This window comes from Lycium ferocissimum, unplaced genomic scaffold, assembly GCF_029784015.1.
Source record: "Lycium ferocissimum isolate CSIRO_LF1 unplaced genomic scaffold, AGI_CSIRO_Lferr_CH_V1 ctg11671, whole genome shotgun sequence".
In the NCBI taxonomy this organism is placed as follows: Eukaryota; Viridiplantae; Streptophyta; class Magnoliopsida; order Solanales; family Solanaceae; genus Lycium; species Lycium ferocissimum.
Genome location: NW_026713953.1, coordinates 5,058 through 20,554, shown reverse-complemented (window position 1 = coordinate 20,554; position 15,497 = coordinate 5,058). Strand labels below are relative to the sequence as shown.

The 15,497-nt window shown below is 34.5% G+C and overlaps 1 protein-coding gene and 1 pseudogene across 1 annotated transcript; one reads left to right on the top strand and one right to left on the bottom strand.

Moving 5' to 3' along the window:
• Nucleotides 1-1,972: 1,972 nt before the first annotated feature.
• On the bottom strand, nt 1,973-4,672 carry LOC132041785 (uncharacterized). The gene is made up of 4 exons (XM_059432479.1): nt 4,381-4,672; nt 3,989-4,111; nt 3,471-3,720; nt 1,973-2,182 (listed from the first exon to the last, which is right to left on the bottom strand). The coding sequence occupies exons 1-4, from the start codon at nt 4,564-4,566 to the stop codon at nt 2,163-2,165; spliced, it is 579 nt and encodes a 192-aa protein (XP_059288462.1). The 5' UTR covers nt 4,567-4,672; the 3' UTR covers nt 1,973-2,162.
• An 8,005-nt stretch (nt 4,673-12,677) lies between these two features.
• LOC132041787 (potassium transporter 5-like) lies at nt 12,678-14,969 on the top strand (annotated as a pseudogene).
• Nucleotides 14,970-15,497: the final 528 nt, after the last annotated feature.

Below are 15,497 nucleotides of genomic sequence, written 5' to 3'. Positions count from 1 at the left end.
TAGCAGTTCACGTACAAACATATTATTAAGTTGTCGAGAATTTGCTATCCAGAAAGGAAATCGATCACTTGGTTCCAATATAAGTTTGGCATTCAAAGTTAAAGATTTACTCTCAAAGTGAAAAGCAAAAAGAATCCCCTGTGTGTGAGCATGTATGTATCAAATTATTCTTGATTAAGGTATGCAGGTCATTTTCTCTTTCTAAAATTCCTAGTATTTTAACTACTACATCAGTTTGTCATGCATTTCCTAATATATCTTATATGTATCAGGTCACTGTCTCGCACTATGGATATCATCAGCATCCAGGAAGTCCCACAACAACAACAATTGATCATGGAGGAAGTTCCTCGATCAGCAAACTTTACCGGAGGCTACTATTGTAGAAATGGAGTCCAGTAGCATGCATGTCCGCACATCAAACAAGGTTTGCTTATGTCATCAAACCTTTTTCATTATATAATAATATTTTACACACCTCTTCAAGTCCTTTAATTTATACATAGCGTTTGCGGATGTCCCAACTAAATTACTGAACATTTTGGCAATACAAATGGACACAAAGGAAAGAGAGGTGTTTTTTCATTTTATCTCTGTTGATGATTTGTTTTGTTCTACTCGAACTACAAAAATAGTTGAGGAAAATATATCCATGAATTCATATGAAGATAAAAGAGACATTAAAGCATATATGCGAAGTTTCCAGGGACAATTACATAATCCCACCCAGTACTATAAAAATGTTAGGTGAGTTAAAATAATTTTCTTTGTTATAATGTTGTTTATTAATTTAGCATGCTTTTAATCTGACAAGTGTTTCGAACAGCTTTTATTATTGTTTATCTATTTTACTTAAGTGGCTATTCTGCTCTAATATTAATAATGACACTCTTTTCTTTTGATTCTGAAGCCAGTATGATCTTTCTCTTATAAAAATTACAGGTACTAAATTTTATATTTTTTTAATCTGAATGACATTTGATTTTATATATCTGCTGAGGCAAGTGTTTGATCTTTTTTTTTTTTTTTTTTTTTTTTTTTTTTTTTTAATGCTCAAGAGTGTTTGATCCTTCAACTTCTTTGGTCCGTGGCTTGGGAGCAATAAAGACTATAATAAATGCAACGTTATCACTTTATTTAGCCATAATGAGAAGAATTTTGAGGAAGATGGGTTCATAGAGATATAAATTACTACTAACTATGACTTTCTCAATTGTAAGACAACAACTAAGTTTGATTACCATAGGTTTACATTAACCAAATTCATTTGAATCAACATTTATGTGATTTCCTCTAAATTATATTTTGTAAGTTTGACTTGCTTTAAACATAAGATATTGTATATAATATTCATTTTATATACTCAAACATATAATTAAATATTATTCACACGGCTTTATAAAACAATTACTTATTAATGGTTGCGCGTGTGCCCAGAGAATAGTTCTATTAAAGTTTTCATCCTTTAGATAGTAGTTTCATAAGCATGATAATATCACTACAAGAGAAATGATCTTTAGCGAGGGGAAATTTGGTCGTTAAAAGATCAAATCCGGTCGCTATAAGTCAATAACGACGGGGTAAAAGTCGGTCGTCACCAGTCATTAAAAGTCTCGTTAAAACTTAACGACCGGATTGCAAAACCCGGTCGTTAAATATCTTTTAACGACAACAAGTAATCCAAATACAGTACTTACACCGACCAAATTTCCTTCGTTGATGATCTCTGGTCGTTAAACCTTGAAATAAAACAACAAACTCAAGGCATTATTAAGTACTTTTAGCGACTGAAATTCCTTTCGTTGATCAAAATACTTTTAACGACCGAAGTTCCTTTTGCAAATTTTAATAACAATAATTAAATAATTCATCATTTTCCCTGCACTTCCAAAGTAGTATTATTTTATATGCTTTCACATGCAACCAAAAATATACCAAATAATTGATATTCATATAAAATTTCATTGTTAGGTGCAAAAACCTAAACACCACATTAATTACTGAAAAACTTATATACGTCCAACAAAATAAATCCATCAAATCCTAAAAATTGAGAAAAGGAAATTGTAGCATATGTACAAATGACGTCTCTGCACCAACACTAATAAAAAATAAACATAATGCGCTTCAACTTGCTCTGCACTTTGCTCGAGGACATTTCTTCAATCTTCAAGTTCTTGATCTGTTAAAACAACAATCCATGTTAATTTAATTAGTAACAGAATGCCTGCTAGCTATTTTCCTAGTTTAAAAAATAAAGGAAGAATTTAATCACCAGTTAGCCAAACAATTGGAGCAAATAAATCATGCATTAGCTATCAACATGTTAACATAGTATGAATAGCAAACAACACATAGCTACAGAACAGTAGAAAAATATAGATTTATCAGAATATACCTCTATACATGTCGAAAGTAAATATATCATCCCAACCAATAGATCCTTCTCACTTGTAGCCATTTCATTCTTAATCTTAATGAAATTTCAACACTATCAATCACCCTAAGGTTTTGGCTTGACCCCTAAAACTATTTCACATTAGTAATGCATACAAAGGAATTGAAAGAGTAACGGTTTGGGATACACCACTCATCTTCCTAAGGTTTTGGTTTGACACCTAAAATTTGTTTTACAATAGTAATGAAGACTGTCATTTTGATACTTGAAAGAAAGCAATTTCAAAAGGAGCAACAAAATGACAGAGATTGTATTTGAAGTATACAAAAAATGTTCAGCCATATAGCAGCTAACACATTCTTAAAGGCTTATAATCTATACCATTTTGATTTCTCAAAATAGAGAGATGGAAACGTGGAGATAAAATGATCAATAAAGTTATCACAATAAGCTTCTTCCATCTTGAAACAGTCACAACTGTAAACTACCTGGTGCATTATGGGACAATCAATACACATTTATTTTTAATTACCTTACACAAATTTGGGTGCGCAACTAGACGAAACGATATATATATATATATATATATATATATATATATATACATGCTTGTAACATATGAAACTTTTGCTTCCATCATTGGAGGTGATCTCGACCCGTTCCATTGGTCATTATATGATCCGGAAAGAATAAATAACCCAAACATTATCCAGCATATATTCCACGAAGCAACTCTAATTGTTCACAAACAGTTCAACCAAATAGACCTATCCGATGAACTACTCTTTTACCCAGACACCATTATCATCATCATCATCATCATCATCATCATCAAAAATTAACAAATAAATCCACAAATCTCAAATGCCAGAAGAATGCATAACTGTTGACGTACACAGTAGAACTATCTCAAAAATTAAAACACTTGAATCTAGTCTCTAGATCAAATCATAATAGCAAAACAGGCTCCTCTATTAGCAAAGTCGTTATCAAAGAGGAGCACTTGTAAAACATATCACTAAATCTATTGACAAATATGCATTATGTAATAGTTGACAGAAAATTTACTAACCTAGTGGAGGTGATGAAGGCTGACGAACCAATATACGTTCAAGCTGTTCATATTTACTCTCCAGAATATCCATGCGCTTTTGTAGTGATTCCTTTTCTTTTTTAGTTGTTTTAAGCTCTTCCAACAATGCAGCCTTTGAGGTGGCACCACCTTTCAACTCCTTAGCGGTTATCCCACCCCCAAATCCAACTGCATGACTTTTGCGTTGAGGTCCAAAGCACCTTTCCACTACCTCAATATTAGTAAGAGACGGTTCAATTGTAAAATTAAAATCTTGGATTTCAGCCTATAAAATATAAGAATGTTTAAAATATTGCAATACACTAAATAAGAGGAAGGATGTTAAATGAAACGTATAAAAAGACATACATATTTTTCGATGGTTTCAGGTTCGACAAGCTCATCGTCCTTCTTATGAGTCTCAAAGAAAATAGTTGCCATGTTTGGTGGATTACCATCTTTGCCTCCCTTTACAATTTAAAAAATATGTCACATAAATCTTTCATACAAAGAGGAGATTTCCTCATAGGGTTACACGATTTACTTACCATTTCGTAATTAATCTCTCTATAAGGTTTGCTACCCGTACGATGAGGCATAACTACCTTAGACCTATTGACTGAGTTTCTTGTACTTGCTTCCTGCATTAACAACAGAATAGTGAAATTATTACAAGGTAGTTTAATGATTCTATTTTTAATGTTAGCTTTGAAGCTAGGTAGCAGAGAGTAAACAGAGAGAAAAAAAGAGTATAAAAAACATCACTGCAACTTTATTTTGTGGGTCCTGTGGAAAGAAGACATCAAAAATGTTTTGAATTTTTTTTTGGCCCTGCCATAAATTGTTCCTGAAAAGTAATCACATGCCACTTGAAATAAAATGCTATTAGTTAATAGCTATGAAATCATACCTTAAATTTATCAGATAAGAAATGCTCCTTGACCAACCATTGCCAATCACTCTTTTCTACTCCTGCCGGCTCATCTTTTAGAACCTCATGCAACGACTTTGATTTCATTTTCTTGTGCAATGATCCTCTCCAATTATTCCAAAGTTTTCTCATATGTTGCAGAACATGACCTCTATGATCAATCATGTCATCACTGTCAAATTTTTCCTGAAATAGAGAAAAATATCAACAGAAGTGTCTTGAACAAGTGAAAACAAGGCATCAATTTACAGATCACCAAATATAGCAGTAACCTAGAAGTTTTAGGATCAAAAATCAATATTTCAAATCAATAACAACAAAGTATTATTTACCAACACATAATAGAAGTTACTGCTTACAAACTAAAGCATACTCATACACCTTTTGCACAGTGGTTTTGACAGATCACCAAATATAGCACAGGGAAAGAGATGGTTGTTTCAATAGGGAAGGAATTGTGTACTGTTAATCCTAAGAGTACTAATATTGCAACTTTAGAGGATGTAACAATAATTAATAATAATGGTGCAGTGCATAGTGATCCTGAGAAACAATTAGTTGAGGATGTTTCTTCTGATGTTGAGAAGCATTTAGTTGAGGCTGTTCAACCAATTGGTGAGACTGCTAATGCATCTGATGTGGATCATGGTGCAGAGAAACAGTTTAATAACAGAGTGCCACTGATGGGAAAGCCTTTGAATGTTAATGCTCAAGTTTTTTACACCTGGAAGGCAATCTCCAGGAAAAACAAAGCAGTGGGTACAGACTGCATGGCCTAAAACAGTTGAGGATTTGGTTCCTACTAACCAAGCCTGTCTAGAGGTTCCTTCTACCGCATTTGTTACTGATGGTAGCACTGATGGACGTAGGAAACTATGGAGTGATCAGGTGGAAGAGGACATAGAAGAGGGTGAGATTGCAGTTGGCCAAAAGGAAGACATTGAGCAATGTACAGATGCATCTAGCTCATCTCTAGATGCTATGGAATTAATGTTTGGAAAGGATGCTGTAGAAATTATTGCTACTGATCAGGAGAAGGACAAAGAGATCATAAATGACACTGATTTTGCAAGGAAATCTGATGATGCAGTTCACTCTGATGGTCCATCGATATTGAATTGGTCCAGCAATCTTAGCTTCATTAGGTAAATGAATTGCCAAGTGCACCATGACATCGAAAAATGCAGGAGGAAAGACCCTTTCTAACTTGCACAAAGTTAATGGTATTTGGGCTTCTATTTGTTCCAACACATCCACACTCAAACATTTCGCCCCAAGCACTTTGAAAAATAAAGACAACTCAATAAAGTGGTTCGACATACGTATTTGCGAGCATGCCACGTATGGCAAGTGGGAGTAAATGTTGTAGAATAACATGGAAATCGTGACTTTTTAATCCTGTAATTTTGCGATCTTTAAGGTTCACACACTGAGAAATATTTGATGAAAATCCATCTGGGACCTTTAGATTCTTTAAGAAATTGAAAAACTTGTGCTTCTCTTCAGGAGATAATGTGTAACATCTCGGTGGTAACTCATATTTATCCCCATTTTTTATTGGATGCAAATCTTTTCGTATGTTCATTGCTTGTAAATCCAACCGAGCATTCAAGGTGTCTTTGGTTTTTCCTTTGACATTTAAGATTGTCCCCAATATATTATCATAAATATTTTTCTCAATGTGCATCACATCTAGATTATGTCACAAAAACAAAGTTTTCCAATATGGAAGATCAAAGAATATACTCTTCTTATTCCAATTATCACCCCTGCTTTCATGTGATATCTTATTCTTCTTCTTTGGATCCTTTGTTAGTGGTAACCCATCTAAATCAGCAACTTGATTAAGTATATTATCATTGGACAACATTTCTAGTGGTAGTCTCGTCTCCTTAGTGCCGTCAAATGACGCTTTATCGTTCCTCCATTTGTGATCAAGAGGAAGAAAGCATTTGTGGCCGTTTTTTACAATTTTTTAGCCTTGTGGAAACAGTTCCTTTATTGCAACATGGGCAAGCCAATTTTCCTTTTGTACTCCATCCAGACAAATTTGCATATGCTAGAAAGTCGTTGATGGTCCATAACAAAGATGCATGTAACGTAAAATTCTTTTTAGTTGACGCATCAAAGGTCTCCACCCGGCTTCCATAATTCATTCAACTCCTCTATCAAAGGTCAAGATAGACATCAATTGCATCCCCGGACTCGCAGGACCGTGTATAAGCATTGACAAAATAAAATTCTCTTCCTTCATGCAAAGCCAAGGTGGTAAATTATAAGGAATAAGTACCACGGGCCAAATGTTTTGTATGGAGTTCGGACATTCCAAATGGTTGAAACCCATCACTAGCAAGCCCAAGTCTTACATTACGAGGCTCAGCACAAAAGATGGGTGAAGTTCATCAAAGTTTTTCCATGCCATTGAATCAGCTGGGTCTCATAATCCCATCATCAACTCTTTTATCATGATGCCATGATATAAGAGGAGATGTCTTTGAGCACATAAATAATCTTTGAAGTCTGAGCTTTAGAGGAAAATAATGTAAAATCTTGTATGGTATCTTTTTTCCACTTTTAAATTTGGTTTCCTCACTATGTTTATCCTCCTTCCATCTGGATGCCCCACAAACTTTGCAAGATTCAATACAATTATCATCCTTCCAATATAACATGCAAACATTCTTACACGCATCAATCTTCTTATAAGAAAGACCAAGATCTCAAATAACCTTCTTTGCCTCGTAATATGAATTCGGCAAGTTTGTTCCATCAAGCAATAAATCTTCTTTCAAAAACTTTAATAACATCGTAAATGACTCATTACTCCAATGACCAATACTTTTAATGTGAAGCAATTTAACCAAAGTAGAAAGTTTAGAAACTTTTGCACTTTCATAGAAAGGTAGCTCAAAATCTTCCAGTAGCTTATAAAATCATTTTGCTTCAAGATTTGGTTCCTCCTCGACAAAATCATCACCGCTGTTGTTCATATTATCTCCATTATAATACAAATCTCTCAAAATCCCATGTATTTCATCCTCACCATCACCCTCTTCAATGTCATTATCATACATAAATTCAGAATACGGTTGTATGCTTCACCTAACCTCTCCCCATGGTGATACCAAAGAGTATAACCTGGTATTATCCCATGTACTATCAAATGTGACCTGACCACAACAAGTGTTCTAGAAGTTGCATTACCACATTTGATGCAAGGACAACGTATCAATTGTGGTTCTCCCAATCTTGTAAAAGCATAATCTAAAAAAATTTCCACCCCATCTACATAAGCATCAGCAAGTCGATCATTAATAAGTTCCATCCATTGCTTATTTGGTGCCATAATCTTGAATCATGTAAAATAGATATAAAAATAGATTAGGGCAACCACCAAGGAGTGAGAGTTAAACATTTACTCTAGAGTTATGGATTAATGAGAAATAGATACATATAGTTATACTCGTCTCCGAAAACGTGCAACATCACAAAATACATAAATTTCGTTGTACTGAAAAATGATGAACTTTTTTATAGGTATAAAATGACAATTTTTTCCAGTAGACAATTTAAAAAAATAAAGGACACTCAAAGAGAGTTTTATGAAGGAAAATTCAAAAAAAGAGGTAGAGATAACTTAAGCTATGACATTGGACTAATAAACCAATAAGAAACACGAATAACAGAACTAACTCGAGTTTCTACGGGTCTTTGTCCCTATATTACGTTCCCCTCTTTTATTATCTCTCTGCATTTATATTACGTTCTCCTATTTTATTCTCTCTCTACAACTAAATTTATGTATTTTGTGACTGCACGCTTCTGGAAATGAGTATAACTACATGTATCTAATACTCATGAATCCATAATTCTAGAGTAAATGTTTAATTCTTATTCCTTGGTTGTTATTCTAATTTATTTTTATATCTATTTTCCATGCTCCATGATTATGGCACCAAATAAGCAATGGATGGAACTTATTAATGATCGACTTGCTAATGCTTACATAGATGGGGTGGAGAATTTTTAGATTATGCTTTTACAAGATTGGGAGAACCACAATTGATATGTTGTCAATGCATCAAATGTGGTAATGCAACATCTAGAACACGTGCGGTGGTTAGGTCACATTTGATAGTACATGGGATAATACCTGGTCATACTCTTTGGTATCACCATAGGGAGAGGTCAAGTGAAGCACAACCACATTCCGAATTTAAGGATCTTTTCTTCTTTAATTTTGAAGGCAAAACCAGAATCTTCGATGATAATAGACTGTCAATTCCTTTTAGGATTCTGATAAAAAAAATTAATGAAGTAAGAACTTTTGTAAATGGCATCAAGAAGATGCAGCAAAGATAGATCTTTTAGGATTCTGATAAGTATGTGTAGCATAGTAATAATAAGACAATTTTGAAGAGTTAAAAGTACTTCCTATTTTCTCTATGTTAATTCCAAGGATTATCTACTACACCATGAAGCAACAATTTGTTCCTCTCCTAATCTTAGTAATGTTCAGCATACAACTATATCGTCAACCAAGCATGAGCAGAACCATGGATTAGATGCTATGACAAGATTATTAGAACTTTGGCAAAGCACAGTTAGATGTATGTGGAAGAGCAACCATTGGATGGGCATATTGGTCATACAAGCATAAATATGATCATTGGAGCCTAAAGTATATGATTGAGAATGGAATCATAGAGCTCTAATGAAGAAACTTCAGCATATTGGTCCTTTAGGACTATATATGATACTATCTCACTGATGTAACATGAAAATAAGAAATTTTTGCAAGATATGTGCTGAGAAAGCTTACAAAAATGTTGAAAGATCTACATATCACAGAATTAAAGATCCTAGTGGAAAGGAGGTTGCTAAAATCAAGGTGGCAAGCTCAAGATCACCTTGCAAACACTTTCGGAAAACCGTTAAATGAACTTTCAGAGGGATGAAGATGGAAAACCAGCCTTGCAAACCTTCATGGTTTGCTACTTTCGAGACTTCAAAACGTTAATTCCTGTTATTTTTGTATTCCTTTATTTTTTTTCGTCAAAACTTTAAAGAAAAACTAAAATTCTAGAATATGATGAATCCACCAGATCTCTCTTCAATTTTTTTTCTTTTAATTTCAAACAGCTGGAAGTTAAATGATAGGCTACAAAACAACCTTGCTCGAGGCAGCAAAATCCAAGATTCAAAAGACAATAAATTGTAACCAAGTTCAGAAAATGGATGTACGGACTTAAATTGAAAGATAGCCCAGGTTGCTCAAATTCAAGAGTTATCCACAAGAGGGTAAATGAAGAGGATGATAACACAACAGAAGAATAGATAAATACTTCACCCCCTAAGAAGAGGCAGAGTTTTGCTAATTGACATTTGTCATTTCCAATTGAATAGATTAAAAAAAAGAAATTTGCCATTTCCAGAAATATGTTATTCAGCCTTCATCTTTTTTCAACATCATTCAAGCAAAATTTTCAGCCTTCATTTTTTTTTTCCTTCTCAGCCTTCACCTACTCTTTCTACTATATCTGTTTTGCCAACCTTCTTGGCATAGGATTTGAGCAACAAAGATAGCAACGAAAATATGACATTATCTAAGGCGGAACTCTAAGACGGATGGGAATCTCTATTTCCAGATAATGCTTTAGGACTCAACCATAGGGACAACTAAGTTCTTAATTTTAGCGAGTATAAAGTAGGGGTGGGCGTTCAGTTTTTCGGTTCAATTTTTTTAAAGTTTGGTTCGATTTTTCAGTTTTGGTTTTTTGAAAGTGGACACCGAACCGAATCAGTTCGGTTCGGTTCGGTTTTTTAAAGTTCGGTTTCGGTTTTTCTAATTCGGTTTTTTCCAGCATGGGCCTGAAATGAGCTAATTTCTGCTTGTGAAATTAGGAGTGGGCGTTTTTATCAGTTAATAATCATTTTATCGAGTAAGTTCAATTTAATTTGGTGGTTGTGCAGAGTATTGAATGCTTATTAATTGTTTCAAATTGAGATGCTTCATATAATAGATAATTAAACATTATCACCAAAATATTGACTTCTATGTTAATGAAGCACTACAAGAAGAAGTGGCAATGGTTCACAGAAGACCAGCAAATTTTCAAACTTACTACTCCATATAACCAACCAAGATTGAAACTTCAATCAGAATTCAATTGTTCATTGTCGTATCAATCAACGATGTTCGTTTGTTAAGCTACCATGGAAAAGTGATAATTCCAAGTTTCCAACAATTGTTAGATATCAAAGAGGCAGTCCATCTATTACTGATTATAACTACCATTCTAAACTAGCCAAAACATATCTGATTATAACTACCATTCTAAACTAGCCAAAACAAACTTTCAAAGATGGATAATTCAGGGGAAACACCAAAAGCAGAACCAATATCAGCTTGGTTTAAAACCAGTAAACCAAGCTATTACGTTTCAGTAACTTGAAGACAACTAGCTTGGTTTAAAACCATCTATTACGTGGCACCATATAGTTCAATAAAAGCACCAGTTTATATCCACACTAGAAACAAGGAATCATAAGCCCATAACATGTTCTCCAAAATTTCTCATGTCTCAGACCAAAAAAATTGTAAAAAAAATTTGTTTTGAGTACCTCTTCGGTGAAATCGAAATATCGAAGAACTGGTGACCCAGAACCGAACACCGGATTTGTTATAAAAAAAAATCGAAACCCAACCGAAACACCGAAACCGAAAAACTGAATTAATTCGGTTCGGTCCGATTTTTCAATTTTTGATGTTTATGCCCAGCCCTACTGTAAAGAAACGTTGCTAGTGGATATGTTTTAACTATGTGTTGTAACTGTTGGTTATGCGAATATTTTTTCAAATGTCTTCAACAGTTAAATCTTTCACCGTTCGAAATGTAATATAAAACAATGTATAAACATTACTCAGGCATGCGTTTAGCGTATTTCTAAAAAATTTCAAAGTTCTGTGCTATTTTTTAATTGATTAAAATAAGGTAAAATTTGATGAATAAAGCAAAGATTCGATTCTTCATTATTAGTAGAATGACAACCAATAAAAAAGAATATCATTCACAGGTAAGCGCGCAAAGATATAGGGTTCAGTCATTATAAATCGAAAAGGCTTTCAAGACAAATTATTGATATCAGAAAACATCTTCAAGCACAAAATACCAAAGAATCCATGTTTGTCCAATTTAATAGTAAAATGTATCACTAAACCAATTAATCAATACAATCGAAAAAATATAATCAAACAGAAAACTCATATGAATAGGAAAGGAATACCCAATTTCACAATCAATAATTATAATATTTAGTAAATTGACAGATATTTACCATGATGTGAAGGAGAAGGAAATTGTAAAATTGTTGAGATAAGCTTCTTTCTCGAAAGCTGGTTCTTTTCACTAAGTTGTACCAAACCATTTGTGTAATCAAAATAGAGAGAAATAATTAGGTTTTTATATGGGTTGGGCTGGGAAATGGAGCATAACACCAAACCACAAATTTTGGTTGTCATCCAAAGGCATAAAGAACGGGATTTGCTTTCCCCAAATATCTCAACGAATTTGTTTTACCTTTCAATCCTATCTTCGAGATCGATTGTTCGAGAAACCTTGGTGTTTATCCAAAGAATACATGCGAAATTCCGTAAATTGAGCCGCTTGCCGAGACTTAGCCGTATGTGTAGGCAATAAGTAAATTCCTTCTCATCGCATTTTTACTCAATTATCTCTTTTGATTACGATAGTTACCCTTCTTTCTAGCTAATTAAGTTAGTGTGAATCTCCTCTAAAAAAATTGAGCATACAGAGAAATAATTAATTAATGTATATCTAAGCATTATAAATTAAGAAGCCGTTTTTTTTTCTTTTGAGGGGTGGGTGTTGCGTATGAAGGGGAGTGGGGTTGAGGAAAAATGGTGGGAATGCGGATGATGGGGAGGGTGGGGTTGAGGAAAAAAAGGTGGGAAAAATTAGCGCCCTATTTTATTTGTTGGAACGACCGGATATTATGTTTTTTAAGGACTAGATATTGTCCCCTCGTTAATATTGAACTAAAAATTATCTTTAACGACTGGAAAAGAATTTAGTCGTTATAAATATACTTAGAACGGCGGGATTTATCTCCCTTCGTTAAGAAATGGTCGCTAAAAGTTAAGTTCCTTGTAGTTTAATGTCATTCTAGATATTTGCTTTTTCCAGTACCCGATCAAGAAATTATGTTTATTTTCATCCTAAGGTGCAATATTTATATGTGTGCCTTTGATTTATCAGGCAGCCAAGTGGTGGGTGATATATTTACAAATGGCTATTCAAAGCATGACACTAGTATATGGAGATCTTGGAACCGCATTCCATAGCCTGGGGGTGGTGTACGGAGATATGGGAACCTCACCCGTGTACGTTTACTCAAGCACATTCTCTAATGGGATCAAACACGAGGACGACATAATTGGGGTCCTCTCCATCATTTTCTACACCATCACCCTAATTGCTCTCGTCAAATATATCTTCATCGTTCTTCGAGCCACTTACAATGGAGAAGGTCATTAATCCTCCATCTCATCTTTTATCACTAATCCCCCACTTACCTGTAGCTATGTGGTACATCATAGTTAAATGTGAAGTTTTTTTTGTAGTTGTTGTTGGGTGTTAATCATGGTTCTAAAGTATGTTGTTAAAATTTCATAGCTACATATGTGTTACTTTGTAGTGCAAGGTAATCGAACTTATAGTTCTATGTACCGAAGCAGACAAACCAAATTGCTAAATAGCTCACTTCACTACCCTGAAGTATTTTCCTATCAAAACTAACTATAATTTTTGTTTTACAGGAGGTACATTTGCATTGTATTCTTTGATATGTCGACATGCAAATGTGGGCTTAATTCTAAGTCAAAGCAGAGACGGAGACTTGTGGACTTGCAGCCAATATAAGCTAGAAAACAGCAAAACTTGAAGTTGTTTCTTCTCCTTGCCGCGATGCTCGGTACTTCCATGGTCATTGCGGACAGTGTTCTCACTCCCTGGATTTCTATGTACCGAAGCAGACAAACCAAATTGCTAAATAGCTCACTTCACTACCCTGAAGTATTTTCCTATCAAAACTAACTATAATTTTTGTTTTACAGGAGGTACATTTGCATTGTATTCTTTGATATGTCGACATGCAAATGTGGGCTTAATTCTAAGTCAAGAAGCAGAAGACGGAGACTTGTGGACTTGCAGCCAATATAAGCTAGAAAACAGCAAAACTTGGAAGTTGTTTCTTCTCCTTGCCGCGATGCTCGGTACTTCCATGGTCATTGCGGACAGTGTTCTCACTCCCTGGATTTCAGGCATGGTTCTTTTACCATATTTGATCTGCAGCAAATTAAATTTAATTTCATTATCTAAACTAGAAAAAGATGCGTGCAGTATTGTCGGCTGTGGGAGGTATAAAAAAAAGCAAGTTCAGCCGTGACAGAAGGTAATTTGCAAGTTGTTCTATTAAAAAAATACAAAATCAGTGAATTAACATGCATATTATCTCACTTGGTTGTTAATAATTTTTACTTTTTTTTGAGATGCAGAGGGGTAGTTTGGATAGCAATTGCTATTTTAGTACTTCTCTTCATGGTGCAAAGACTAGGAACAGACAAAGTAGGAATAATTTTTGCACCAATAATTTATCTTTGGTTTTCACTGATTGGTAGTATTGGCATCTATAACTTGGTTAAGTACGATGCAAAAGTTGTGAAAGCCGTTAACCCGATATATATCATAGACTATTTCAAGAGAAACAAGAAGAATGCTTGGATTTCTCTTGGCGGTACTGTTCTCTCAATAACAGGTAACCATTCTTTGTTAGGAGCCCTTCAAATTTACTACTCTTAATTAAAGAGGAAATGAAAGCAGAGAGAAAAAAAAAGTACTGTTTTTTGCTCCAACTTTTAATAATTAATGATCAATTGCAGGAACTGAGGCGCTATTTGCAGAGGTCGGCCATTTCACTATTCTATCTATAAAAATAAGCATGTGTTGTGTAACATATCCAGCTCTAATTGTAGCGTATGCTGGACAAGCCTCTTTCTAAGGAAGAATAGTCAGTTTGTCGCTGATGTATTTTTCAAGTCCATACCACGTAAGCACATAATTGACATACGAATTCAACTTCTATAACAAGACAATACCAATGAATTTATACATTAATTATCTTATCACCTATAAGTAACCATCCGTAAATAATGAGATTACTGATGTTGTGTGTGGTAGTTTGTGGTGGCAAAAGTTATTAACATGTAATGCTTTCTTTTCCTAGATGTTGTATATTGGCCAACTTTTGTGGTGGCGGTTTTAGTCTCGGTAATAGCGGTCAAGCTGAATTTACCGGGACGTTTTCGATAATTCAACAGTCCCTCCCGTGGGATGCTTCCCTCATGTTCAAATTGTTCATACATCGAACAAGCACAGGACAAGTCTACATCCCAAAGTCAATTATCTTCTTATGTTAGTCACATCGCCATTACTCTTGGATTCAGGACTACTGAAACCTACCATGCCCTCTTTTTACTTTGTAGTTGAGGAGAAGAATTAGAACCTGTGCTAACATCCGTGTGAGCAATATAATTCAGATATGCAAATCAGGAAATTTAATTTCGATTAACTCAGCAGAAACAGCAATTACAGGACACAAATGGAAATATTGAATTCTCTAGTCAAACTACGTTGGTCCACAAATGAGGACACTAAGCAACGAATTACAATGGCAATTCACCAGTGAAATTAGTAAACATCCCAACTCGGCAATGAAACAAAATAAATTTTATTTAAAGTACGGAAAAGGGCCAAATATCTTGCCCTATCTTATTGGAAAAGGGCCAATATCACCTCGATTATACGTTGGAATTAAATATACCTCTACCGTTATACAATTGGCTCAAATACACCCCTCTTCCATTAAAGTTGTCCAAAGTAGACATCCAATCATATGTGGCGCTAATATTTGATAAGATGGATGTCACGTGGCATCTTAAACCAGCCTTTTTAACCCGTATTCATGTCTCACTATTTATTCTTCCTTCCCCTCCACCACCATTACACGCCCCTAAA